Below are 26,562 nucleotides of genomic sequence, written 5' to 3'. Positions count from 1 at the left end.
CCATCCTCCACATCTCGCCTCACACATCTCTTTCACCTGGCTGTTCCCAGTTCATCCTTTCAGAAGAGACCAGTAATCCAGTGAGCAAACAGGTGTCGTCCTGAATTCTAGTCTGCTAGCGAACTAATCAAACCTCAGGAGGGGCTTTGCTGGAACTTCTATCTGGAGCCCATGTGTGGGGAGGGGCAGCCTTGTCCGACTGAAACCTTAAGGGGTAGATCGGGTCAGAATGGAGTTGAATTGTAGGACACCCACCTAGTGTCTGAGCATTGTTATTAGCATGGGGGTACCCCATCCTGCATGTTGAAACTGGATATCCAGATCCGCTTTTAGGAGCAGATAGGTCAGTGTGCCCCCAGGAACTTATAGTGCTTTAGATTTGGTTGTTTAGAAGTTATATTGTTAAGATTTAAAGACTATGGTTTGTGTTGAAGAGGAAAATAATTTCTACTGCTGTTTTAATAAAACACCATATTTTAATGGGACACATATGAGTAAGTCACTGGATTCTGTCCTGGTATATTTTATTATTAATACTTGGGGAAAACCTCATCTTTTGGTCTCTACAATCTAACTTGATACATATAACAGATGTCAGATATATGACGGAGTGGCCTCCATAAGATTTTTCTTACATCTTGCATGATTATCTTGTGGCCAATGTCATACAGTATAATGAGCTAAAGCAGAGGTAGGAATGTAGGAACATCAACATCCACAGTGTTTTAATTTTAGAAATGGGGTGTTTCACCCATATTAATCAGTTATCTGGTGGAAATGCAGATCTGATATTTTGGGTACCAATCCAGAATGTGGTTCTTAGAGCTTTCATTCTGTCCTTCACAGAGGTACACAAAGGTCTCCTAACATCACTAAAGACCTGCACTAACCTTGTGCGTTCTGCAGTACATTCAACGTTTTTTCCTCTAGTTCTTCAAGGGTTGTAGCATCGAGGGAAATACTCTCCAATAGTTGGAGACGTTGATTTTCTAAGGAAGGAACTTCATGAGTTACTATGGTAGATAGGAGCTCTTCTTGCAAACCTTGGAATGTTACGGTGAAGTTGATCATTGTAACAAAGTTATACACAGACGGAGGAAAATGGGGGTTGTCTATTTCTGTAGATATGTATAACCTAAAGAATGAGAAAGGCACCGGTTAGTCAAAGGGTTTGTAGAGGAAAAAAAAAATGAAACTAATTAAATAATGGAAAAAATATTTCTCCTGGAAGTAAAGAAGGTTAATTTTTAGTGTTGTTCAGCCTTGTACACAGAAGAAGCTCTCGCTTTACACCGTGTGAATACGTTTGCTATTTACAACTTTAAGAAATACAACCATAGATGATGTCCCTACTATATCTGGTGAAACATTGGGACAGAGGAAAGTAAAGTGCTAGTTAGTAGGAGCTTTGACCCGCCGCTAGATGATTGTCAATACTGTGGTTTTGCTGTGAGTGAGAGCCTGGTGGAGGGTGTGAGTAAAGGGAGGACGACCTTCCCTAAAGGGACCACTGCTGCCCGGAGAGTAACCTGGGGTGGGAGGCTGGGGGGTGGGGGAGAAGGAAGCCAGGAGACTGGTTTGTGAGTGAGTCTGGAGTGGGGTGGTCCGGGGTGGGAGGGAGGGTCAGGAGTGATTCTTGACCTTGCTTAGTCTCCCCAGCAACTCAGCCCAGCAGGGACAGCTCCTCGTTCCATTTTAGGAAGAGAGGTTCAATAAGTCGCTCACATCCCGTGGCCACACAGTGACAGAGTGGGGAGCCGGGTCCTGTCTGCCCCCCACACGGGTGCCCTCCACCACCTCCTCAAACACACAATCGAATATGGGCACCAGGTGGGCAATTCGGCAAAATGTTACATCATTAGCCTTCCTAGAGCTGTTGCTCAAGCAATAATGTTCAGGGAGAAAGGAAGAACCGTGTCCTGCAGAACGCTGCGCCCTGGAGAGTGTTTGTCACATTGAAGGGGTGTCATGTCCTTGGAAGAAAGAATCCTGTTGGTTTAGCCTAGTGCTTTTAAGAAGTATGGGGCCCTTTCTTGAGTGACACCCTAGAATGTTGTTCTGAGGAACATACTTTGCAAGAAGGAGGGAGGCTGGGCGAGGGGAGTCCAGGCTGTGTAAGTGTGGTGAGGGGCAAGGCTGCGGAGCCCGGCCCGGGGGCAAGGACCCACTGACCACACAAGCACTCAGAGTGTTAGGACCCCTGTAAGGCAGTGGAGTGCACTGGCTGGGCACCAGTAAAACCCATCTTCCAGCTCCCCTTGCTGACGACTCGCTCACACAGTGAATTCAAGGGCAGAGTGGGAATTATATTTTTGTGGTAAGTAAATCTGACTCTATAAAAGAGCTTTGTGACGTTGGCAAGGGGGGGAGGTGGGAAGGTGGGGGTTGCATTCCGGAAGGTCCCTTGCTGCTGGGAACATGGATACAATGTTTTTATCAGCCCACACGGAATCTCTTTTTGCTCTGGATATCCAATATGGATTTTGTTTTTTAAAGGAGCAGAAGGTTTTCCTGCTGAAATAAAATGTTAGGCAAAGAGATCAACTGGAGTTCTTGTTGATCAAGTGGGGCCAGGCTTTGTACACCTTCTGGGGACTCCCCCTGGACCTGTGGGTCTTATCAGGAACAGCATGGAGAATGCTGGTTTGGAAAGCTTGATAAACAAAAGTCAGTTCTCTATTCCGTGTGCTGATGAGGGCAACCGGACACGCAGACAGACAAAATGTTCACAATGCAACCTCACTCTTTCCTCCGGGAGAAGCTTACCGGTATGGAAATACAGGCCTTCAATAGTATTGTCTTAAAAAATATAAACATTTGACTCAATTTCATAGGTAGAGACTTTACCTAAATTTGGAATTGTATTCAATCTCAGAATCATCAACCCTTATGAAATACTGTCCTCTTCTCTGATGGATATCCTTCTTCAAAATTGCCTTCAAACTTGGAGCTAATGTTTCAGGGAGATTCTGAAAAACCCAACAGACATAAATAAAAAGCTCATCTTATAACAAATCAATCAGTTGAAAAGACAGAGCATTTAAAAAAATGTATATCTGGGGCGCCTGGGTGGCTCAGTCGGTTGAGCGTCTGACTCTTGAATTTAGGCTCAGGTCATGATCTCGGGGTTGTGGCATCGAGCCCCACATCGGGCTCTGTGCTCAGCAGGGAGTCTGCTTGCGATTCTCTCTCTCTTTACCTTTGCTGCTCCCCCTCCCCCACTCTTTCTTGTCTCTAAGAAAAATAAAAAGTAAATTTTGTTAGTATTTGGACACCAAAGAAAGCCTGATCTGAGAGAATTGACCATTGAAAAGTCACTGTATTTATTATTTTATTATTTTTTAAAAAAGATTCTACGTATTTTGAGAGAGAGAGAGTGCATGTGCAAGGGGGGAGGGGCAGAGGGAGAGGGAAAGAGAGACTCTCCAAGCAGACTCCCCGCTGAGCACGGAGCCTAACACAGAGCTCGATCCCACGACCCCGAGATCAAGACCTGAGCCGAAATCAAGAGTCGGACGCTCAACCGACTGAGCCACCCAGGCGCCCCTGTTTATTTATTATTTTTTCCCTGACAAAGTTACCTGTAACTCAAAGTTTTTAGTTTCTATGCTTGGGGCACACAGTGTATATGTCAGCTGCATGGAATTAGGGAGTGAGGCCATTCTGCCCAAATACCTGCAAGAGGACACTCCCTCCTGTTTTCATAGCATTTTCAATTGTTTGGATGTAACCGCTGTCCTTGATGGAGAGCTCCTGTAGCCGGGGCCCTTCCATCTGCCGGATCCAGTTGTGCGCCTGCTTGTGCGGGTCAATCAGCAGCGGCCACTGCAGGCCGTTCTTGATCAGGATGGCGTTCTCGGTTGAATACTGACCAAGGGGGAGCCCCTGAGAATGCCATCGACCGATCTGGAACAAGAGCATTGGTACCTTACGGTTTCATACACTTGTTCACATCTTCAGGATCCTACAGGGTCACTGCCTTTAGAAAAATCAAATACTCTTTAAAAGGACGAAGGAGATGAACAATTTAAAATGCTGGGATACGAAATTTTGGTAAGATGAGTAATTATTCACTAAGTGACATTTTTCTGTTCATCAGGAAGGACAAATGCCCATCACAACAAAGATGATATGGGAGAGAGTTAAGAACTGTTCCCAAGGATCTTGGGCTCGAATGCACATATGAGCCATGCAAGAACACAGAATGATACAGAGGTAATTACAGTTCCTCTGTTGCACACCCACCTCCTGCCAAGCACACACGTACATTATCTAGCTCATTTGCGACAAAAACGCTCATTTCTTGGGAGGAGGAACCAGGGTCTGCCCATGGTCATCCTGTCAGAGGAAGACGCAGACCCAGGGTTTGACTCAGACGCTGACTCCAAGACTGATAAACTTCTCATCCTTACTGAGTCTTTGCCTGCAGCTCTGACTTCAGGGCAGTACCAGCAGGTTGGGAGGAAAAAGCCAGGAAGGCTCATGGAGGTCAGAGAAGGAACAGGACCCGGGGACGGTCCAGTGAAAGGTGGCAGAGCGCCCCCGGAGAAGCCAAGGATACGTGTCAGTTTTTAAAGGAAAGTAGTATTTTGTCTAAGCCTGTGAAGAACTGCATGCTCTTAAAGTCTACACAAAAGGAAACCGGACAGGGGATGAAGAGTCCTGAAACCCAGGAGTAGCTCCGTCTGCACAGGTGCAGGAGAACCAAGGTCAGCGCGGGGAGAGAGACAAACTTCTGACCCAAGAGTTTCTATTCTAAAAAAACCAATCAGGGGGCGCCTGGGGGTCTCAGTCGGTTAAGCAGCTGCCTTTGGCTCTGGTCATGATCCTGGGGTCCTGGGATCGAGCCCCGCGCCGGGCTCCTTGCTCAGTGGGGTCTGCTTCTCCCTCTCCCTCTGCCTGTCCCTCCCCCTGCTTGTGCTCCCTCACTCTGTCAAATAAATAATCTTAAAAAAAATCATTTTGACTTCCATGCTTTTCTTTATTGTTTTACCAAAGTCCTAAATGCTCTAATTTCATTTTGCTAATTTTGAAACTTTAGATAAAGGCAATCTTCAAGATATTCCCTTTTCTGTCTGACCTCATCTGTGTTGTTTTATAACTGTATTTATTCATTCTCACTGCTGTATTTACGAACACACCTAGATTTATTTATCCATTCTACTGGTGAGGGCATTTAGAGTATTTCTCAAGTTTTAGGCTATTATGAATAATGCTACAATGAACATTCCTTTATATTCTTTTGATCAACTTACATATGCATTTCTTATGGATAAACACCTAGCAATGTCGGTCATGGGTTTTTTTTTTAAGTAGGCTACACACCCAGCATGGAACCCAACATGGGGCTTGAGCTCACGACCCTGAGATCAAGACCCAAGCCGAGATCAAGAGTCGGATGCTTAACTGGCTGAACCACCCAGGCACCCCAGGGATGTGTATTTTTAATACTTGTAGCTAAAGTCAGTTTTCTAAGATGATTTTGGCATTTTATATTCTCACCAGCAGTGTATGAGAATTTCTGTTACTTCATATCCATGTTCTTAAAATTATTAGTCTTTCAAACGTTAGTCCTTTTGGCTGATGTGTTACCATATCTCATTTTAGATTTAACTTTCATTCCCCTAATGAATAATAAGGTTAAGCACCTTTCAACTGTTTATTGGTGATTTTGTGAGCCGCCTGTTCAAGGTTCTTACCTACTTATTTACTGGCTTGTATGTCTTTTGCTTACTGATTGGTAGTAGTTCTTTTTATTGCAAATATCCTCTTGTATTCATTGACTTCTCTTTATATCTTCTGAGTGCTATCTTTTGATGAACAGAAAGTCTAAATTTTAATGTAATTCAATTAATGTTTTCCTTTATGGTTAGTTCTGTTTAAAAAATCTTTTCTTGGGGTCATGAACATATTCTCTTAAATTATGCTTTACTAACTTGCCTTCCACAGTTAGGTCTACAATTCAGTTGCAATTGAATTTTTATATATGGTGTGAGGTAATGATCAAATTCTTTCTTTTTTCTTTCTTTTTTTTGCTTCTGGATATTCACTATTTATTGAAAACACTACCCATTCCTCACTGCACTACGGTATCAGCTTTGTCATAAATCAGATGTCCACATACGGGTGGGTCTGTTTCTGGGCTCTGTGTTCTGCCCCATTGGTGGTGGTGTTTGTCCTGCACTGGGACACAAATGGATAAATAATTCCACTGTCCCAACTAAATGTCCTAAATGTCGATATTTGATACAGCAAGTCCCTCCACCTTGTTCTTCATCAACAATATCTTAGACACGTTTGCTCTCTGCCTTCTCTTTTAACTTTCAGAATCAGTTTGTCAGGTAAGCACATACATGCTTCCCTACCTGCTGGAATGCTGATTGGGATTACACTGGATCTACAGTCCATTTGGGAAGAACTGGCAGCTTCAGGATACTGAGTCCTTTAGTTGATGAACATGGCATAACTCTTCACTTATTTAGGTTTCTTAAAATTTATCCCAATAGTTATTTTATAGTTTTATTTCTGTAAGTTTCACACAACTTCTTGATGGATTCATTTTGATGCTATGATAAATGGTATCTACAAACATTGTGCACCTTGTTTGTTGCTGGTGTAGAGAAATGCAATCAGTTTCTGTATACTGACTTCAATTCCAGAAACATTGAGAAACTTTACTAAACTTTTATGAATTCTCATGATGTATCTATAGATCCTCTTGGATTTTCTAGGTACATATCTGCAAGAATTTCTATTTTTTGTTTCTTCTTTTCCAATCCTAATATCTTTTTCTTGCCTTACTGCACTATCTAGGATCTCTGCTAGGGTGTTAGATACAGTGGAGATGGTGGATATGTTTCTAGTCTCAAAGGAAAAACTTTGACCAATGCTTCATTTTTTCAATTCTGATTGCTTCTCTGACCTATCGTTAGTTTGGGAGTGTATGTCCTAATTTCCAGAAATATGGGGATTTTCAAAGAAACTTTTAATTATTGACTTCTAGCTTAGTTGCCTTTTGGACAGATAACGTACTCTGTGATTTCAGTCCTTTGATATTTGTTGAAACTTTTTTGTGGTTGGTTATATGGTCAGTTTTGGGCACTGTTCTACATGTGCTTGCACAGAATGTGTAGGTTTCAGGTGTAGGCTGCAGTGTCCTGTGTATGCTCATTAAGTCTGTTTGCTGATTATGTTGCTCAAATTTTCTCTATTCTTACTCATTTTTGTGTTCTTTTTCTATGAGTTATAGGAAGAAGTGTGTTAAGATCTTTCACTAAGATTGTAGATTTGTCCATTTTTATCTATATTTCTTTTAATGTGTGCTTTAAAATTATTTGAAGTCTTATTAGTAGGTACAAATTCAGAATTGATAAAACATTCTTGGAGACTTAAACTAATTCTTATTGTAACATAAACTTATTTAATTCTAGTAATCCTTTTTTGCCTTATAGTCTATTTTGTCCTTTTTTGGTAATCTGTGGTAAATTTCCTCCCATTTTTTTTTTTTACTGTCAACCTTTACATTTTAGATGTGTCCTTTCTAAATAACTTATAGTTTCTGTTTTATGCTTTGGTTTATATTTTTATATGGTCTTAGAATCTTACCCTTTTAAGTGGACCTTTTAGACCACTTACATCTAATGTAATTATTGATATATTTGGGTTTAAGTTGGTTATTAGCATTACGAAAATGAGAAGCCAGTATTTGCTTCTGAGATTGGATGGTCAGTTTAAGTTGGGTTATCAGTGGGGGAATCAATCTAAAATTACTCTTTGGGGATGAATAAAAAAAAGGTGTATTTCTTTTTTATCCCCTCAACATAGATAGATAGACAATAAATATTTATTGATAAATGTGAGGTCTATGTTTTTGGCTCTTTCTAAGAATACTACCTGTGGCTCAGTAAGTTCACCTATTTTACTTTTTTTTTAAAGATTTTATTTATTCATTTTTAGAGAGAATGAGTGAGCGAGTGTAGGGAGGGGGAAAGGGAGAGAGGGCCTGATCCCACAACCCTGAGATCATGACCTGAGCCAAAATCAACAGCCAGATGCTTAACCGACTGAACCACCCAGGCGCCCTGAGTTCACCAATTTTATTAATGAAAGGGGCTTCTGGGACAGAAACTGGGCAAGGCAGTAGGATTACAGTGAGTAAGAGGATTTTCTGTGACTTTTGCCCAGAGGATGATAAATAAGAGACGTAACTAGCTGCAGCATTAGAACTATAATTTAAAAAAAAAAAAATTTTAAAGACCTGGAACAAATTATAGTATTTTCCTTTATCAAAACAATTTGGGGAAAGGATCCCAGTTTAAAAAAAAATGCATTTGGGCGCCTGGGTGGCTCAGATGGTTGAGCGTCTGCCTTCGGCTCAGGTCATGATCTCAGGGTCCTGGGATCGAGTCCCGCATTGGGCTTCCTGCTCCTTGGGAGCCTGCTTCTCCCTCTGCCTCTCTCTCTCTGTCTCTGTCTCTCATGAATAAATAAATAAAATCTTTAAAAAAAAAAATGCATTTACACCCAAAATTCAAATCAACAACAGCCACTTAACTGGATAATAGAAACATGTTACTACCTCATGTTTTTGTGCCATAATTTCAATTAAGGAAAAGTTAGGAGACAAATAAATGTTGTTTTTAGGGCAAAGAGTCTCCCATTTGTTCACAATTAACTGGCGAAATTCTGCTGTTAACACTCCAGTGTAGACAATGCACGCTGCAGAAATAAGTATGTCGCCCAAAATTCCTTCCAACTTCTTGTCTATTTGATTGATTGTTTCTTGCCATCGAGTCTAAATGTTAAAATAAAAATGAGTTCTTGTTATTTGACATAAAATATACTATTATGAGACATTTAAGATATTCATGATCTCCAACTTGGATCCAGCATTGCTATTACTATTACTGTTCTCATGCTGTGTTTGCATTAAAATTAGTATTGGATAATATTATAAAACAAACAGTTTTCTAAGGGGAACATGAGTCCTATTCTTGGATTTGTCAACAATGTTACATTTGTTAGCACCGATAGCCACGTCAAGTCCTCTGAGTCATAAAGCAGGATAATTTTTAAATAACAATTCATTATATTATTAATGGGGTTCCATAATACTAGTTACTGATATTTATTAAATCCTTCCATGTCTAACAGGAATTTTACTTTGAAAATCTCATTTGACACTTTCAATATCCTATTAAGTAAAAGCCATTTTAAGATCAGAAAGTTGAAACTTAGAGAAGATCAGCAGAAATTTAAAAAAAGAGATAAAAGAGGTCTGAGGATTGACAGAGAAGAATAAAATGTTCTTCTTCCTTATGACATCTCATCCCCTTTAGCCACTCTTGGTTTATGCATTTGGCTTGGGTTGTCCCTGTGCTCAATAGGGAAAGCTTACTGACAGTTTACCATGGACCTCATCAGACTGGAGAACTGCGGTCTGGGGAGCAAGAGAAGGTCAGGTTGGATCCTTATAGTCTGTTGCCTCTGGGTTAAGACACTTGACCAGAACTCCTTTATTTTTATCACGAGTGCCTACTGATCTCAGTAAAAAACAACTGGATGATAAGATAGTTTTAGGGAGTACATAATACAACCTTGGGTGAAATAGCATCTTGGGGCTTGTCAAGCCCAGGAGAAATTACTGAAGGAGATACAGAGCCAAAGAGAGTCATGCCTTCTCATCCTCCAGCGTGGTTAGTAGGATAGATGCACACTGCAGGCGCTTGGTGGCCAGTTTTCTTCTGTTGGCTAAGAGTTGTTTTTCAGCAACTACGTCTTTGTAGGCTGCTTGCAAAAACAGCAGATGTTCTTCAACCTGAAAGAATTCATTCATTATTGAGACACACTACTACTCTCATTTTGCCTCAAGAGTTTAATTGTCACTTATATAAATACAGTGCATGGCCACTTCATTTTCACATCCTGGAAAATCTTCCTGGAGAGATGGGCTATGTTAACAATAAAAATGTAGTCAGTAAATAAATGATTCCTTGATACTCCAGTTTGTTTTTAAAATGCCACTTTCCTCAACAGGCTTTCGTACAAGCTCAGCATTTGAAGATTCATCATTTTCTGATTTCTTTTTCACACAGAGAATGTTATATCCAGTTTCCTTCTCCAAGAAAATGACTGAACTTTCTCATTCCACATACACTGACCAGCCCGGAGGAACTAATGGGGTTTTGAAGTGAGGCTGGTAGGATAAAGGGGCCTTAAACTATGCCTGGGCTGTCGGGGGAAAGGTATCGTCATGAATAGCTGACAAAATGATATTCTTAAATTAGTACTTATCTTGATAATGCCTTTGCTCAAAAGCATTTGGTGAATTTCTATAGAAATGATCACCCACGGATATGGCCCGAAGTTTTGGCCCCATCAATAAGAGCCTCCCTGATCCGATCCCAACCTCCCTCCCCAGAGTCGTCTCCTTTCCAATAATATCACCCTGTAGCCAGACTGCTTTCTTCCGCATTTTGTCCACACTTCTTAAATGGTCTGGCCTCTGGGGTTTGGCTCACATCCTTCCCTTACCCTGAAATCGTTCCTTAAAGGGATGTAGATCCAAGGCATTCTTTAAAATCCATATTACACTCTAGCTGTCACGAAGCCTCAGTCCTGTCACATCCACACTGACGTACTGTTTATAACAGTCGTGAGAAGTAATTATTAATTGCCTGATATTATCTCTTGGGTTGTGCCTTATTATCTTTATATTATCCTTATATTGCTATTTATATTTTATATTTATATTTTTGAAAGATGTTTGTGTCTTCTCAAAATCTTTGAAGACAGTGTTTAGCATAGAGACTTGAGCACAGTATGTTCATGAAATCATATGTACAAAATTGTGCTTACTGAACGCAGTTTCTAATTTATAATTCCCCCCCCTATTCTAAAGATGTTATCCTGGTGAAAATACCTAATTAAAAAAATATATATACACATTAGCTACTTTTGGCATGATTACTCTAATAATTTATTTATTCCTGGTTCACCCATAATAATTACTCAGTTGTTTCTACTCTAATATAAAATGCTGTTTTTGTTTGCTTGCTCATGCCCTCTGATTTGATTATTCTGAGAAAATGTTCTTGCTACTCATGACCTAGTGAGCTATATAAATATTCAAGTGTAGGATTTACTGATTCAATTAAACACAATGAAATTCCTTTTTCTTTTTTTTTGCTTTGTATTGTAATTTGATTTCTTTTAGTTCCAGTGTAGTTAACGTACAGTGTTATACTGGTTTCAGGTGTACAATATAGTGACTCAACAATCTATACATTGCTCAGTGCTCCTCACAAGCACACTCCTTAATCCTCATCCCCTATTCCCCCACTCCCCTACCCACCTCCTCTTTGGTGACCATCAGTGTGTTCTCTAGAGTTAACAGTCTGTTTTTTTGGCTTTTTCTTTGTTCGTTTGTTTCGTTTCTCAAATTCCACATATGAATGAGATCATGTGGCATTGATCTTTCTCTGGCTGATTTCGCTTAGCATAATACCCTCTAGTTCCATCCACGTTGTTGCAAATGGCAAGATTTCATTTTTTATGGCTGAGTAATATTTTATAGTATATATACCACATCTTCTTTATCCATTCATCAGTCGAAGGACACTTGGGCCGCTTCCATATCTTAGCTATTGTAGATAACACTGCTATAAACATCGGGGTTCATGTATGTTTTCCAGTTAGTGTTTTCACATTCTTTGGGTAAATAACCAGTAGTGGAATTACTGATCATATGGCAGTGTTCAGTACCACTGATCCATACTGTTGTCCACAATGGCTGCACCCAGTTTGCATTCCCACCAACAGAGCATGAGGGTTCCCCTCTCTCCACATCCTCGCCAACACCTGTTGGCAACTCTCCGAGGTCAACAATGAGTGATGCTGAACATCTTTTCATGTAAACCCATGAAATTTCCTTTTATGATAGGCACTATGTTCCCCAAAGGAACATTTTTAATGAATGCTCATGTGATATCATATGTTGTGGCATTATTTATTTCCCCTAAAGTTCCCTAGATTTTTTGGAAATATTTTTTATATTAGGGCCCAGGTGAATAAAAGACCTATTTTTTTAAACATAACTGAGTGAGAAGAAAATCTCAACGAAGGGCTTCAAACCAGTGGAGTTAACTACTACAGTCACTTTTAAAACACTAAGTGTATCCATTAACATTTTATATACATTTCAAATATACTTTTTTGAGTTCAATGAGTTAAAATATTAGAAACTTCTCGTGAAGGCCCTGGTTGCGAGCTGGAAGGGAATGTAGCCTATTAATAAGTACGGTTCTGACTGAAATTTAGAGTTTACTTTTTTCTGTCCTACCACTTGATAATAGGAAAAACAAATGGACAATATTATAAATAAGAATTTGTTGGGTAAATGAATGAAAATACAAAAAATACACAAAAAAATCATGAATATCAGGAGAACTGGAGTAAATACCAAAATCGAATATACCAAGCATGAAAGAGTATGTAATAGGGAGCTCTTGTCCAAGGTGGCGACGGAGGAGGCATCTGAACTCACCTGCGCCTGCGGATGCACCAAACCTACAGCTACGCATGGAACAATTCCCCATGAAAGAAATCCAGAAACTAGCTGAGCAACTCCAACACACTGGGCCAATGAAGAGTCCTCACATCCCAACAGGAAAGGCTGAGACACACTCTCACCATAATCCTCACCCCTGGCACAGTGACACAAACAGGAGAACTCACAACTCCAGCTTCCCCCTGAGGGCAAAGGTTTTGAACCCAACCTCTAGTGTCTCTACTTTTAAGAGTGAAAGCCAAGAGCGCTTGCATCCCGACTGGAGCAAATACTTTCTAACTGGCTCCCCCCACCCCCCCCGCCTCAGCACCCCAGGGCTCATCATAGAGGAGGCAGATAGAAATGCCTGTCTCCCAGCTATTTGAAAGAGGCTGCGGCCTGAGGGTCAGGCTTCTAGTTTAGCACACGTTTAGGGGTTGACTGTGATCCTCCCCAGGGACCTGGGAGGCTGGTAGGTGCCCCGGCGTTGGTGGCGGTGGCCCAGAGGATATACCACTTGAGCACCTGTCTCTGGTGGCTTGTGTTTGTGGGTCCCATAGAACTAGAGCAAACCAAGAAACGGTTCTTAACTGGCTCAGTGCCGAGGGCTCAGACAGAAACACCCATCTCCCAATCTGTCCCTGAAAAAAACTACTTATACAGGATTCCAGGGAGCCTGATCTAGGTGCTGACTCACATGCTCCCCTTTGGGACACTAATTCTGAATTCTGGGAGCCTCTAAGAACAACAAGGCTGCCTGGGCACTGCCATGGTGTGGGAGAAAAGCAGGAGCTCAGGCTGGACTGAGGAGGTTTTTATATCTTATACAAGACCATTCTGTCAGGATAGGGAGAGGTGGTTATTTTATCAAATGCACAGAGATCAACACAGAGAGTCAAGGAAAATAAAGAAACAGAATTATCTATTCCAAACCACAGAAAAATAAAATAACTGACCTGAAAAATAAAACTATAGACTAATATCCTTGATGAATATAGATGCAAAAATTCTCAACAAAATACCAGCAAACTGAATTCAAGAACATATTAAAAGAGGGGCGCCTGGGTGGTTCAGTCAGTTAAGAACACTTTAAAAGAGTTGTACACCATGACCATGTAGGATTTATCCCTGGGATGGAAGGATGGTTTAACATATGCAAATCAATAAATATGTTACATCATATTAAGAGAATGATAAAAGTCACGTGATCATCACAATAAATGCAGAAAAAGCATCTGACAGAATACAATATCCTTTCATGATAAAAAACATCAACAGATTGGGTATAGAAGGAACAAACCTTAAGATAATAAGGACAGTTAATACAAACCCATAGCTAACATTATACTCCACGGTGAAAAACTGGGAGTTTTTCCTCTAAGATCAGGAACAGGATAAGGATGCCCACTCTCATCATTCTTACTCACTATAGTATTGGAAGTCCTGATTAGAGCAATCAGGCAAGACAAAGAAATAAACAGCACCCAAATCAGAAAGAAATTAAGTAAAAGTGTCACTATCTGCAGATGACATGCTTTTGTATATAGAAAATCCCAAAGACTCAACCAAAAAACTGTTAGAACTAATCAACAATGTTAGTGAAGTTGCAGGATATAAGATCAATATCCAGAAATCAGTGGCATTTCTATACAATAATAAAAACAGTATGGTACCACCATAAAATAGACACACAGACTAATGGAACAGAATAGAGAGCCCAGGATCAAATCCTGGCATATATGGTCAACTAATATTCAACAAAGGGACCCAAGACAACCCAAGGGGGAGAGGACAGTCTCTTCAACAAAAGGTGCTGGGAAAACATGCAGAACAATGGAAATGGACTCCTACCTTATACCACTCACACAAATTAACTCAAAATAAATCAAAATACCATAAAACTGATACCATAAAACTCCTAGTAGAAAATGTAGGGAAGAAACTGCTTGATATTGGTCTTGGTGATGATTTTTTGGATATAACACCAAAAGCATAAACAACAAAAGCAAAAATCACCAACTGGGAGTACATCAAACTTCAAAGTTTCTGCAGAGCAAAATAAACAATTAACAAAATGAAAGGGAAGAAAATGAAAGGGTAACCTACAAAATGGGAGAACAGTTTTGTAAAACAGTTGGATAAGAGGCTAATATCCAAAATATATAAGAACTTCTACAACTCAGTAACAAAAAACCAAACCATTTGATTAAAAAATGAGCAGACGATGGAGCACCTGGGTGGCTCAGTTGGTTAAGTGTCCGACTCTTGATTTAGGCTCGGGTCATGATCTCAGGGTTGTGGAATGGAGGCCCACAACAGGCTCTGTGCTTGGCGAAAAGTCTGCTTGGGATTCTCTCTCCCTTTCCCTCTGCCCCTCCCCCCACCCATGCGTGCTCTCTCTCTAAATAAATAAATAAATAATAAACCTTTAAAAAAATGAGCAGAGGAACTAAACATTCCAAAGAAGACATACAGATGGCCAACAGACATGAAAAGATACTCAACATCACTGATCATCAGAGATGATTCAAATTAAAACCAGAGATATCACCTTACACCTGTTAGAACAGGTATCATCAAAAAAACAAAAGATAACAAATTTTGTGGCCCCATACAAATTTTAGGATTGTTTGTCCTATTTCTGTGCAAAATGCCTTGGAATTTTGATGGAGATTGCTTTTAATCTGTAGCTTGCTTTGGGTAGTATAGACATTTTACAATATTAACTCTTCCTAGCCATGTGCACAGACTCTTTTTCCATTCATTTGTGTCTTATTCCTTTTCTTTCATCAATGTCTTACAGTTTTCAGAGTACAGGTCTTTCACCTCCTTGATTAAATTTATTCTTAGGCATTTTATTCTTTTTGACACAATTGTCAATGTGATTGTTTTCTTAATTTCTTTTTCAGATAGTTTGTTGTTGGTGTATAGAAACACAAGTGATTTTTGTATATTGATTTTGCATTTTGCAACTTTACTGGCTTTGGTTATTCTACCAGTTTTTTTGGTGGAATCTTTAGGAATCTAAGTTAATGGTTTGTTAATGTTGGTGATCTTTTCAAAGAACCAACTTGGTTTCACTGATTTTCTCTTGTCTTTTGATTCTTTATTTTGTTTACCTCTGCTCTAATATTTATTATTTCTTTCCATCAGCTATATTTGGGGTTTAGTTTTTTCTTTTTCTAGTTCCTTAATGTATAAAGTGAGGTTGTTGATTTGAGATCTTTCTTCTTTTTAATGTAGCAATTTATAGCTATGAATGTCCCTCTGAGCACTGCTTTTGCTACATGCCATAAGTTTAGACACATTGTGCTCTGTTTTCATTTGTCTCTAAGTATTTTTGACCTTACCTTATGATTTCTTCTTTGACCCATTGATTGCTTTGGAGTTTATTGTTTGATCTTCATGTATTTGTGAATTTTCCAGTTTTCCTCTGTTCTTGGTTTCAAACTTCATTCCATGTGGTCAGAGAAGATACTTTATAGGATATCTGCCTTTAAGCATCCATGAAGACCCTTTCTGTGTGTTCTGCTGTTGGGTGGAGTGTTCGTAGTGTCTGTAGGTTTCACTGGTTCTCTGTGCTCTTCATTCCTCTCTTTCCTTATCTGCTGTCTGATTGTTATATCTCAGACCTTTGAAAGCTCTGATTTTTGCTTGTTTAGGCTTTTGAGTTTATTTTTAGTTGACTTTTAGTGACTAAGAATTTCCTGAAAACCGGGCACATCATTCAGGTTTTTAAATTTATTTACATAGAATTTCTAATAATTATTGAAAAACAACAAATGGACATTTCCATTAAATTAAAAATTACAGGTGAGCCTTGAACAACACAAGGGTTAGGGGTGCCAACCCCCCATGCAGCTGAAAATCCACATATAACTTTTGACTCCCCAAAACTTATTTACTAATAGCCTGCTATTGAGTATTACTGATAACACAAAGCGTATTTTGTATGTTGCATATACTATATATTATATACTTATATATAGTATAAGAATATACTATATTCTTATAATAAAGCAAGGTAGAAACAAGAAAATATTATTAAGAAAATCATAAGGCAGAGAAAATACATTTACAGTGGTGTGCTGTATTTACTGAAAACAATCCAGGTAGAAGCGGACTTGCTGTTCTAGCCCGTGTTGTTCAAAGGTCAACTGTATTTCTTCTCAAACTCCCTGTTTACCAAGTTGTATAATGTGTAATTTTTTTCTTTAAATTATGAAGCAAACTTTTTCCTTTCCTGGGTCTGCTCCTTTCATTAACTTGTGTGTGGGACAGGCTGATGGAGCCATGCCAGTTGTTAAAATACCGAACTATTTCTGCAGTGGTTGCTACGTGGTCCTGTGCCATGCCCTGGAGAGCACCCCCAGCCCTGCCACTGCCTGCCCCGGCCCTCTCCCCACTATTCCATCTTCGCGGGTGGCCTCCAAGACCCCACGCTGCTCTATGACTGGTTGGCATCTGGGCTACACCAGCTACTGGATGGTTTGCGTATCACTCATGCAGAGGAGTGTTTTTAGTGGAGCAGGTAAGTGATTTTGAGTTAGACAGGCCTGGGTTAGAGCGTGGGCACCACTTAGAGGTTCAAGGTGTTGGACAAATTTACTGAATCTTTGACTTTAGTTTTCTCCCTTGGAAACATCTCCTTCTGAAAGCTGACTTGAGGATAGACTTCGAAAGACTGTATAAAGCCTCCATGTGGCACTTGGAACACAGTATATGCTCCGTAAATGTTAGCTACTAAGCAACACATCTCTAAATATGACTATATACGTACATCGTAAGTGGCAACAAAGAATTAGCAATAAAATGATATATCAATATAAAATACATTTAGTAAAAATTTGTTAATTTTCTCCAAAAATGTCCAATACTCTTTATACAGCTGAGTTTGCAAGAAATGCCTAGGGGGCAGGCAGGTGACATAAATGTTTGAAGTGAGTTGGGGGCTTCTTATAGCCAAGTGAGAGTGCCAGCCCATGGCTGCCAGATCTTCTGAATTTTCAAGTGAAGACCGAAATTCAAATTTTAAGTGAAATCCCCACATTTTACAATGTGGATAGCTACATCAGAATGGGGGCGGGGGTAGGGAGAGAGACCATCCACGCAAACACAAGACACCAAGAAGCTGGGCTGCATTTCCCTGCTGGGTCACCCCCTCTCAGAATGCCTGTGCGCGGGCTGGCGACCTCGCTCTCATAATGATATCCCTGTTTTAACTTCATACCGAGAGGTTTAAGAAATAACCATGTCTCCACAAAACAACAGAGTAATTGATACAAACAGGTTAAGGACAGTTTTTTAAGATCACAGATTGATATTGGGTAAGCCTTTGGTAGACAGAAGTCACAAAGCTCTCCTGGGAGAAATCTGGTGAAATGGTAAATTAATATATTAATGACACGGTAATAATTAGCATTATTGAGTGTTTTATTATGTGGAAGTCACCTTTACATATAGTCCCTGTATTATTTACTCAATCACAGTCTCTTCACTACCTTTATTATCCTCATTTTATCCTAAACTGATAAGACTCTACTGAGGTAATGACCTTTTCTTGGTGTTTCTGACTACTTCACAGAAAGCTGTTGCAAGCTTAACAAGCAAACAAATGTCTTACCAGCTGCAAACCTCTTTGTTTCTCGGCCAACCTTTGTTGTGCAATTTTAAGGACATTTTGAGCTTCAGCTACTTGGATTTGCTTAGGGCCCACCACCTAAAAAAGAATGCCACAACATTTAAGTGTTAAAAAATGTCAAGTTCACTGTTAAAAATGTCCCTTATGTTTGAAAGACATTTGTTAAGTGTCAATTCTTACAATTGGCTTTCCTAGAATTATATGTACAAGAGGGATATCCAGGGGCGCCTGGATGGCTCTGTCGTTAAGCGTCTGCCTTCAGCTCAGGTCATGGTCCCAGGGTCCTGGGATTGAGCCCCGCATCGGGCTCCCTGCTGGAAGCCTGCTTCTCCCTCTCCCACTCTCCCTGCTTGTGTTCCCTCTCTCACTGTGTCTCTGTCAAATAAATAAATAAAATCTTTAAAAAAAAAAAAAAAGAGGGATATCCAATAATTTAATATGGTGAAACATGAAAACGAGCAAATAAAACAAGAGCATAGTTGCCATAAATAAAATAAAATCATAAAAAATAAAAATAAAAAATATAAATATTTATAAAATAAAAAGATAATAATAAAAATAAAATAAATAAAATTGATATCTGTTAGTGTAGTAACTTTGATTAAAGTAGTTTTCACTAGGAGAATTATTTTCAGCAGTTCACGTACACCTTGTGAAGTGCGCATTATCTCTGGGGCTCTCGTCTGACTTCGGGGCTGTTACCGACACTCGGGGGACAGAGCGTACCTTCTGTACTTCGTGGTAGTTATTCAAAGCTATGACCCACTGGCACATAGAGCAACAGGCAACAGAAACGAGAGCAATCTTGTTTGGGTTGAAATCAGGTAAGATTAAAATTTTTTTCAGCTTCGTGAAAACCTAGAGATAACACAATTCGTGTATTACAAGAAAATGAAATGTTACTGACCCAAAGTTTTTCCCAGTCCACATTAAAATAAACTTGTATTTCCCATGAGAAATACTCTGCTACTCTTCATGCGTAGACCCAGAGCCACAGCTGGGAACACGGCGTCTCTGGCAGCAGAGGAGGGAAGCCATCTTGTTACTGCCATTGTTGGCCCAGTGGCTTTGCTGGAATTTCACCAAAGGGCCTCCATTTTGTAAAACAAAGAGTAAGCAGGTGGACTTTGTGGACTTGGTGGGCAAGGTGATCTGCCGTCTCCCTCTTGCGCACCTGAGGTGTGAACAGACAGACACCGTCCCCCACCTTCTATCCCCAGGGGGCATATCGGCAGGGCAGTCCCTAGTCAGAGGCCTGTGTCATCAGTGGTGGAGGCGGGGAGGCCCGGGCACGCGGGGGTCCCGAGGACACTCTGGCTTACTTGTGCCACAGGCCCACACACCCACCTCATCTACATAGACAACCTTGTTTCCAGTTGGGTATATATTATTTCTCATCTACTTTGGGGAGCCATAATCAAAATAAAATCTTTCTCAGACTGAGATTCCTTTTCTCTTCCTTTCCAACCAGGCATTTGCTCTCTTGCCTGGTAGGACAGAACCATTTTGCTGAATAATTTAGATGGCAGATGGTCCATTATCAACTTATTATTGGTGTTTTCATTACTACTTAAAATACTGCTATGCTTTTAATAATTTCTTTAGATGAGCTATTATTTTAGCTTGAAAGATCTATTTAAACAAAACCACAGGGAATCATTTTTGCTAAGAATGCTTCAGAGAGTGAGTAGTTGTTACATTAATTCAGGAATAATATGGATGTCACCATTAACATTCTGCTAAAAAAGTCACTTTGTTCATATATTACCCTGTATTTCCTAATAGCACAGATCATCATTTAAGTAATTAATTGTCTTATTAGCTGTTTGATGTCTGACTTCCCTATTACAATGTCAACTTCATAACACGAAGGAAGGAGTTGATCTTGTAAGCTATTGTCATGTCTCATGATGTCCCTTGGAAGGTTACTGAATGAATCAAGGACAGTGCCACATATGCATCTACAAATCTACCTGCTGCCCCTGCACAGAGCTCTCAGCCCAGCTCCTGCTGGTTTGGATATTCCTCTAGCCTCTACACATTATCCAGTTCTATTCATTTTCTGTGAGCATTGTGACAAACTACCACAAACTGGGTGACCGAAAACAACAGCAATTGAGATTTGGGCCCCCCAAGTTCCCAGTCCATGGTGGGCATGGACTGCTTGAGATTCTCTCTCTCCTTCTGCCCCTCCCCTACCCCCCCAAAAATAAAAATAAATAAGAATATACAATGACGAGGGCGCCTGAGTGGCTCAGTCGTTATGCGTCTGCCTTCGGCTCAGGTCATGATCCCAGGGTCCTGGGATTGAGCCCCACATCGGGTTCCCTGCTCTGGTGGGAAGCCTGCTTTTCCCTCTCCCACTCACCCTGCTTGTTCCCTCTCTTGCTATATCTCTCTCTGTCAAATAAATAAATAAAATCTTAAAAAAAAAAAAGAATATACAATGATGAAAGGACATTCTCTACAATAAATGGTATTGGGAAAACTTGACAGTCACATGCAAAAGAATGAAGCTGGACCCCATCTCACATCACACACAGAAATAACTCAAAATGGATTAAAGACTTGGATGTAGACCTGAAGCCATAAAACTCCTAGAAGAAAACACAGGTGGTGAGCTCCTTGACATTGATTTTGGCAATGATTTTGGATTTGAAACCAAAAGGAAAGGAAACAAAAGCAAAAATAAATAAATAGGACATCAAACTAAAAAGCTTCTACACAGTAAAGGAACTATCAGCAAAATGAAAAGGCAACCTACAGAATGGGAAAAAATATTTGCAAACCATATGTATGATGGGATTAATATCTAACATATATAAAGAACTCCTATCACTCAATAGCAAAACAAACAAGCAAAACACACCCCAAACAAAAACAAAACAAAATAACCCCCCCCCAAACCCAATCTGATTAAAAAATGGGCAGAAGATCTGAATAGACATTTTTCCAAAGAAGATGCTGAGATGGCCAACAGGAGCATGAAAACGGGCTCAATGTTACTCATCATCAGGGAAATGGAAGTCAAAACCACAGTGAGATATCACCTTGCAGCTGTCAGAATGGCTAGGATCAGAAAGACAAGAGACAACAGGTGTTGGCGAGGATGTGGAGAAAAAGGAACCCTTGTGCACTGTTGGTGGGATTATATATTGGTTTAGCCATCATGTAAGAAAGTATGGGGGCTCCTCAATTAAATTAAAAATGGAACTACCATTGATTCAGCAATTCTACTTCTGGGTATGCATCCAAAAGAAACAAAAGCACTAACTTGAAAAGATATATGTATTCTTTTGTTCATTAAAGTATTATTTACAACAGCTAAGACATGGGAGCAAACTAAGTGTCCACTGATGGATGAGTGGATAAAGAAAAAATATACACACACACACACACAATGCAACATTATTCAGCCATAAAAAAGAAGGAAATCCTCCCAGTTGTGACAACATGGAAGGGCCTTGAGGCCATTATGCTAAGTGAAATAAGTCAGAGAAAGATGACACCACTTATCTGTGGAACCTAAAACAAAAACCTGAACTCATAGATACAGAGAACAGATTGATGGTTGTCAGAGATGGGAGGGTTAGGGATGGTGAAGGGGGTCAAAAGGTTCAAACTTCCAGTTATAAAATAAATAAGTCCTGGGGATGGAATGTACAGCATGATGACTATAGTTAAAAATATCATATTGTGTATTTGAAGGTTGTTATGGAGTAGATCTTAAAAGTTATCATCATAAGAAAAAATATTTGTAACTGTGTAGGGATGGATGATAACTAGGCTTACGATGGCGATCATTTCACAATATATACAAATACTGAGTCATTATATTGTACACCCGAAATTAATGTTATATACCAATTATATCTGAATTTTAAGACATTTCAAACACTTTTATCCACTCCTTGCAGTTTCTTAGTGTAATGAATTTCACCATTAGAGATTCATTCATTTAGGTTAATCTTTGTTCTCTTTTACAGTCTACTTTAGTCTACCCTCTGTTGGCCTATTCTCTCATTAAAGAGATTCTGAGACAGGGCCTTCCCTGATGTGGGTGACACACTGCTTTCCTCGGCACGCCTAACAAACCTGCCACGTCTGGTTGTGGAGTTTACTCTCTCATCTTTTAACGTGCACCGCTGACTTTCCATTCTAATGCACAATGCCAATTTTAACACTTCTGTTGGACTCCTATAGGCTATGAGCATGGAATGCATCAGTTATGCGTTAATTAGGTGTCGGCTTTTTACCTTCTCGGGGATGCTGTCCTTGTCAAGGTTAACCAGTTTTTTCAGGAAACCAGCTTCTGAAAGAAGCAACTTCGCTGAAGCCCAGTTAGGTTTCTTCTGCAGAAGAATGCAGACTGCATTCATGACGGTCAGCACGAGGAAGGGAGGCCGCGTGTACACTCTGCAATAGTGGTGGAAACCTCATCAGCCTCACAGCTGGTGTCAAATGCGCCCTGAAACCGTCTCGGAAGACAATATACACAGATGTTGAACAGGCATTTTCGTGAGGGTAACTACTTAGCTATGGCAGTTTGGGGTATTTTTAAACATCTGGGTATGTTTAATATATGGGTATCTCTGCTTTAGGAAGATGACATACATGAAACTTAAATATGAACAACAGCTAAGTTAGAGGTTAATTCTTTTCATTATGAAAGTATTCACTGCAGAGCTCTTTAAAGCAAGAACCCTCATGTTTTATCCCAGTGCGTAGGTGCTAATGACTACTTGACAGACACAACTGTGCCACTCCCCTTAAAACATCCTCTGACTTTTGTCCTCCCTGACCTAAAACTCCTCCATAAAATCACGGACACAGCAGAGTGCGGGAGGGAGGGCAGGCGGGCGGGGGGGGGACGGGTCTCTTGGGTGTGATTATCCGAACACTGGAAGCTTCTTCTCTGTGTCCTCATCAGCTGACATACCATTGCACTGCTAATGAGAAGGTCAAACTCTGGAAAGCCAGGGGGTCAGAAGAACAGTCACAAGAAGTAAGTTTCGGTGAAAGGCCACGAGGGTGGTGGTTGCTATGCAACAGCATTTGGGACTTGGGAACAAAAGGGATGGGTCCATCCATGGTAATGAGTCTCCCCCAAATGAAACCATACAGACTTCCCAAAAGGCAGGCAGGCAATGGAGCCAACTTTACGTGCACAACACTATCTACAGGGGTTACCAAGAAGGTCCCCCTGCCTTAATTTCACCATTAGAGATTCATTCATTTAGGTTAATCTTTGTTCTCTTTTACAGTCTACTTTTAAAACACAGATATTTTTCAGGACCAAATAATTAAATCATTAACACTTTGTTTAGAACTAATTTATCAGATGGCTTTTCTGAAATTATCAGTATGGTTTTTGAAACTATATGAAATAAGGAGAAAGGTTGTAACAGAGGAACTAGGAAAAGAGAGATAAGGTCCACAAGGGAGAAAGGAGAACTCCAGAAACAAGCTTTTCTTCCATTTTGCCTATATTTGACTCTTTCTAAAGCAAACATAATGGGAATATAGTCAAATTAAGATAAAGTATATTATCTATAATTTTTTAATGTAAATTAAAGGGAAAAGAGATTCAATTGACTATAGTCCCACCTACATGTCACTTTCCAGAAACAAATACCTAATTCAAAGCAAGACCTACCTACCCTGGAAATCTGCTTTAAAGGCCTAATTACTCCACAGGAGTCCTTTGGTTTAGACATTTATTGGTTTGCTCCAATCTGTATTTTCTACTATCTCCCTCCTTCTTCTAGCAGCTAATGCTGCTAATCCTGTGATGGGAAAATCCTCTGCACTTTGCCGCTGGAAATAGCAGCTAGGAAAGAGAACGGGCTGGACTGGGTATCTGCTGGATGTCTCTGCCACGCATCCTAACAATTCCTATCGTAAGGTGTCCCATTTCTCTGGCGGTGGAATCAAAGTGAAATGCACATTAGCAATATCGCAAGGGAGAATCCTAAAAAACAAACAAAAAACTCCCAAGGCATATGGAGGGAATCCCTGGAAAGGCTAGGTTTTTTTAGCCAGGGAAGGGGAGTGGGCCTGCTTGATCCAAGGAAACCTCTTTGCATTGAAATAACTTGAGCCCTTGCCAGAGACTGTTCCAAGCACTTGACATGTTTTAACTCATCCAGTCCTCTGATCACCTGTTATCCCTGTTGCATAAAAGGGAAGCTGAGACACAGAGAGGCAATGCCCGGGTTCCAGCCTGGGAAGCTTGGAGTAGAGCCTGTGAGCTTACCCAGGTCACACACTGCCCTCAGAAATGAGGCTCACAGGCATTTGCACTGACCCCTCTCTCGGGAATATCCGCCAGAGAAAAACTGAGAGAACAGAACTTCTGGAATGAAGGCACGAGGCACAGGGTGGGTGATGCTGGGGCGTCATGGACACTGCCACTTCGCCTGTGGGGACCATGGCCATCCCCTCATGCTCATGGGCCACAGCCCCCCTGGCGTGGGAAGTTCCCCAGGCCCACAAAGCACACTTCTGCCTTCAGACTTTTGTGCTTTCCGCGTCTCCTGCTTACAACACCCTTCCTTGAGACACCTTCCTGGTGTGCGTGCAAATCCACTCAGTTCTCTGCTTCCATGCCACTGGCAACTGGTAACCCTCCCACTTCCGCGGCCAGACTGGGGCCCAGGGCGCAGCGCACTCAGCGTCTCTGCTGCACGAATGTGTGAAAACGCATTCCGGTGAATGAGGTCAAACAGGAGAGAGAGGTCGAGAATCTGCTCTGTTCCTCTTGCTTGTCTCTCTCTTCCATGTCTGCCCTTCATGTAGTTGAAGGAGCGGCTTCGGCACCGTGGCGCTCCCCGGAGAGGCACACTGATTAAAGACAGCTTGTTTGTCCTCTTCTCTTCTTGTCACCAGAGTTAAGCACGTGTGGCAAATATCACTGTAGATTGGCCTACTTCTGCATCTTTAATAGGAAATACTACTTCCGGTAAATAATGGACAACTCAACACATCTGAGAGGTGACAGCAAAGTCTTCTTGTCTGTTGGGCCATGAATGCCAGTCGAGAGCATCTCACCCAGAGATTCAAACTAGAAACATCGGGATCAGGCTCTGGACCTTGGAGAGTCTCATTTCTTCTTGCGCGGCATGCAGTTTGGTTGGCAGGAGCTTTCCTTTCTCGAGGCGACATAAGATACTGACATGCCGTATGGCTGATGGTGCGACAACACGGAGGACACACAGTATGTAACACGCATAAAGTCACTGAGATGGCTAAGAACGACTCAGTCTAAAAATAACAGAATACTTGGTCACTCTTGCTACGTGTTTATGTTTTATTTTGAGCTTCGCCAGCTCCAAACGAACTCAGGTGACCTACCTCAGCTCAGCAATGTCCGCTTTATCCAGGGCGCTCAGAGCCATGACCGCCTTTTCTAGAGCCGGCAGCACGCTTTTTACTTCATGGGCAGTTTCCTGCAACAAAGTTAGGGGCCCCCAAACGTGTATGAGTGCACAAGTTTGCACACCATACACTGATAGATTTTATTTATTTATTTGACAGAGAGAGACACAGCGAGAGAGGGAACACAAGCAGGGAGAGTGGGAGAGGGAGAAGCAGGCTTCCCGCAGAGCAGGGAGCCCCATGCGGGGCTCAATCCCAAGACTCTGGGATCATGACCTGAGCCAAAGGCAGACGCTTAACGACTGAGCCCCCCAGGTGCCCACATTTTCATATTTTGAACTTGGAAAGTAGATTTGACCTTTTTAGGATGCGCATTACTTACACTGCCAGGCATGTGTGCTAGAGTCCTAAGGGCAGTGCCTTATTCCATCCCTGAGGAGAAGCTGTGTGTGGTTTCGGCCTTCTCCATCAGACTCGGTGGGCAGTAACAACAGCCTTTCAAGGAATGGTCCCGGGACAGGGGATCACTGCTCAGCTAATGAAGCCTAAGCTTAAGAGTCCCCCTCAGTGGCCCAGGCCTACCCCCGGGCCCTGGAAGGAGCTCCGCCAATGTTGGCAGGGCCATGTGTCTTTGCTACGCTTGTAGAAGTTAGACACTGTAACTGCAATCAGGTTTCCTCTCGGGTCAGGTGTCGCTGGAATGGCCGGGGACATGTTTGGGGTCTGCACAGAGTCACCTGTCTGTATAATTAAATTACTGCAAGCTATCTCAATTAGGAATGCCTTGTAGAAATACTTTTGCTGTCCTCTGTTCCGGCTTTCTTGGGCAGGTGACATTAAGGCGCTTGGCCAGGGGACATATTGTAATAATTTATGCCATGGGGCCTAGCACCAGAGCTACGTGGGTAATGGAGGAGAAACAAGGTTTGCAACACACCGATCCAGAGTCTGGTCTGTGGAAAGTGCTTGCATGCACCAGATGTGTGAGACTGTAAGT

The 26,562-nt window shown here is 41.1% G+C and overlaps 1 protein-coding gene across 1 annotated transcript in view; it reads right to left on the bottom strand.

Annotated features, from left to right (window-relative positions):
- The window catches only part of DNAH14 (dynein axonemal heavy chain 14), a 305,056-nt gene that overhangs the window by 61,332 nt on the left and 217,162 nt on the right, over positions 1-26,562 (bottom strand). The window contains exons 59-67 of the mRNA XM_081823173.1: positions 25,542-25,636; positions 22,445-22,604; positions 18,915-19,046; positions 18,171-18,266; positions 9,677-9,817; positions 8,579-8,794; positions 3,676-3,906; positions 2,848-2,969; positions 891-1,135 (exon numbers count right to left, since the gene is read on the bottom strand). Of these exons, the coding sequence (XP_081679299.1) occupies positions 891-1,135; positions 2,848-2,969; positions 3,676-3,906; positions 8,579-8,794; positions 9,677-9,817; positions 18,171-18,266; positions 18,915-19,046; positions 22,445-22,604; positions 25,542-25,636 (1,438 nt within the window). The remainder of the gene's footprint in view (positions 1-890; positions 1,136-2,847; positions 2,970-3,675; positions 3,907-8,578; positions 8,795-9,676; positions 9,818-18,170; positions 18,267-18,914; positions 19,047-22,444; positions 22,605-25,541; positions 25,637-26,562) is intronic.

Source organism: Leptonychotes weddellii, chromosome 6 (assembly GCF_054177405.1).
Source record: "Leptonychotes weddellii isolate Sample4059 chromosome 6, ASM5417740v2, whole genome shotgun sequence".
Taxonomy (NCBI): domain Eukaryota; kingdom Metazoa; phylum Chordata; class Mammalia; order Carnivora; family Phocidae; genus Leptonychotes; species Leptonychotes weddellii.
Note: the sequence above shows the minus strand (reverse complement) of the source record. Positions and strands in the feature narration are given on the sequence as shown.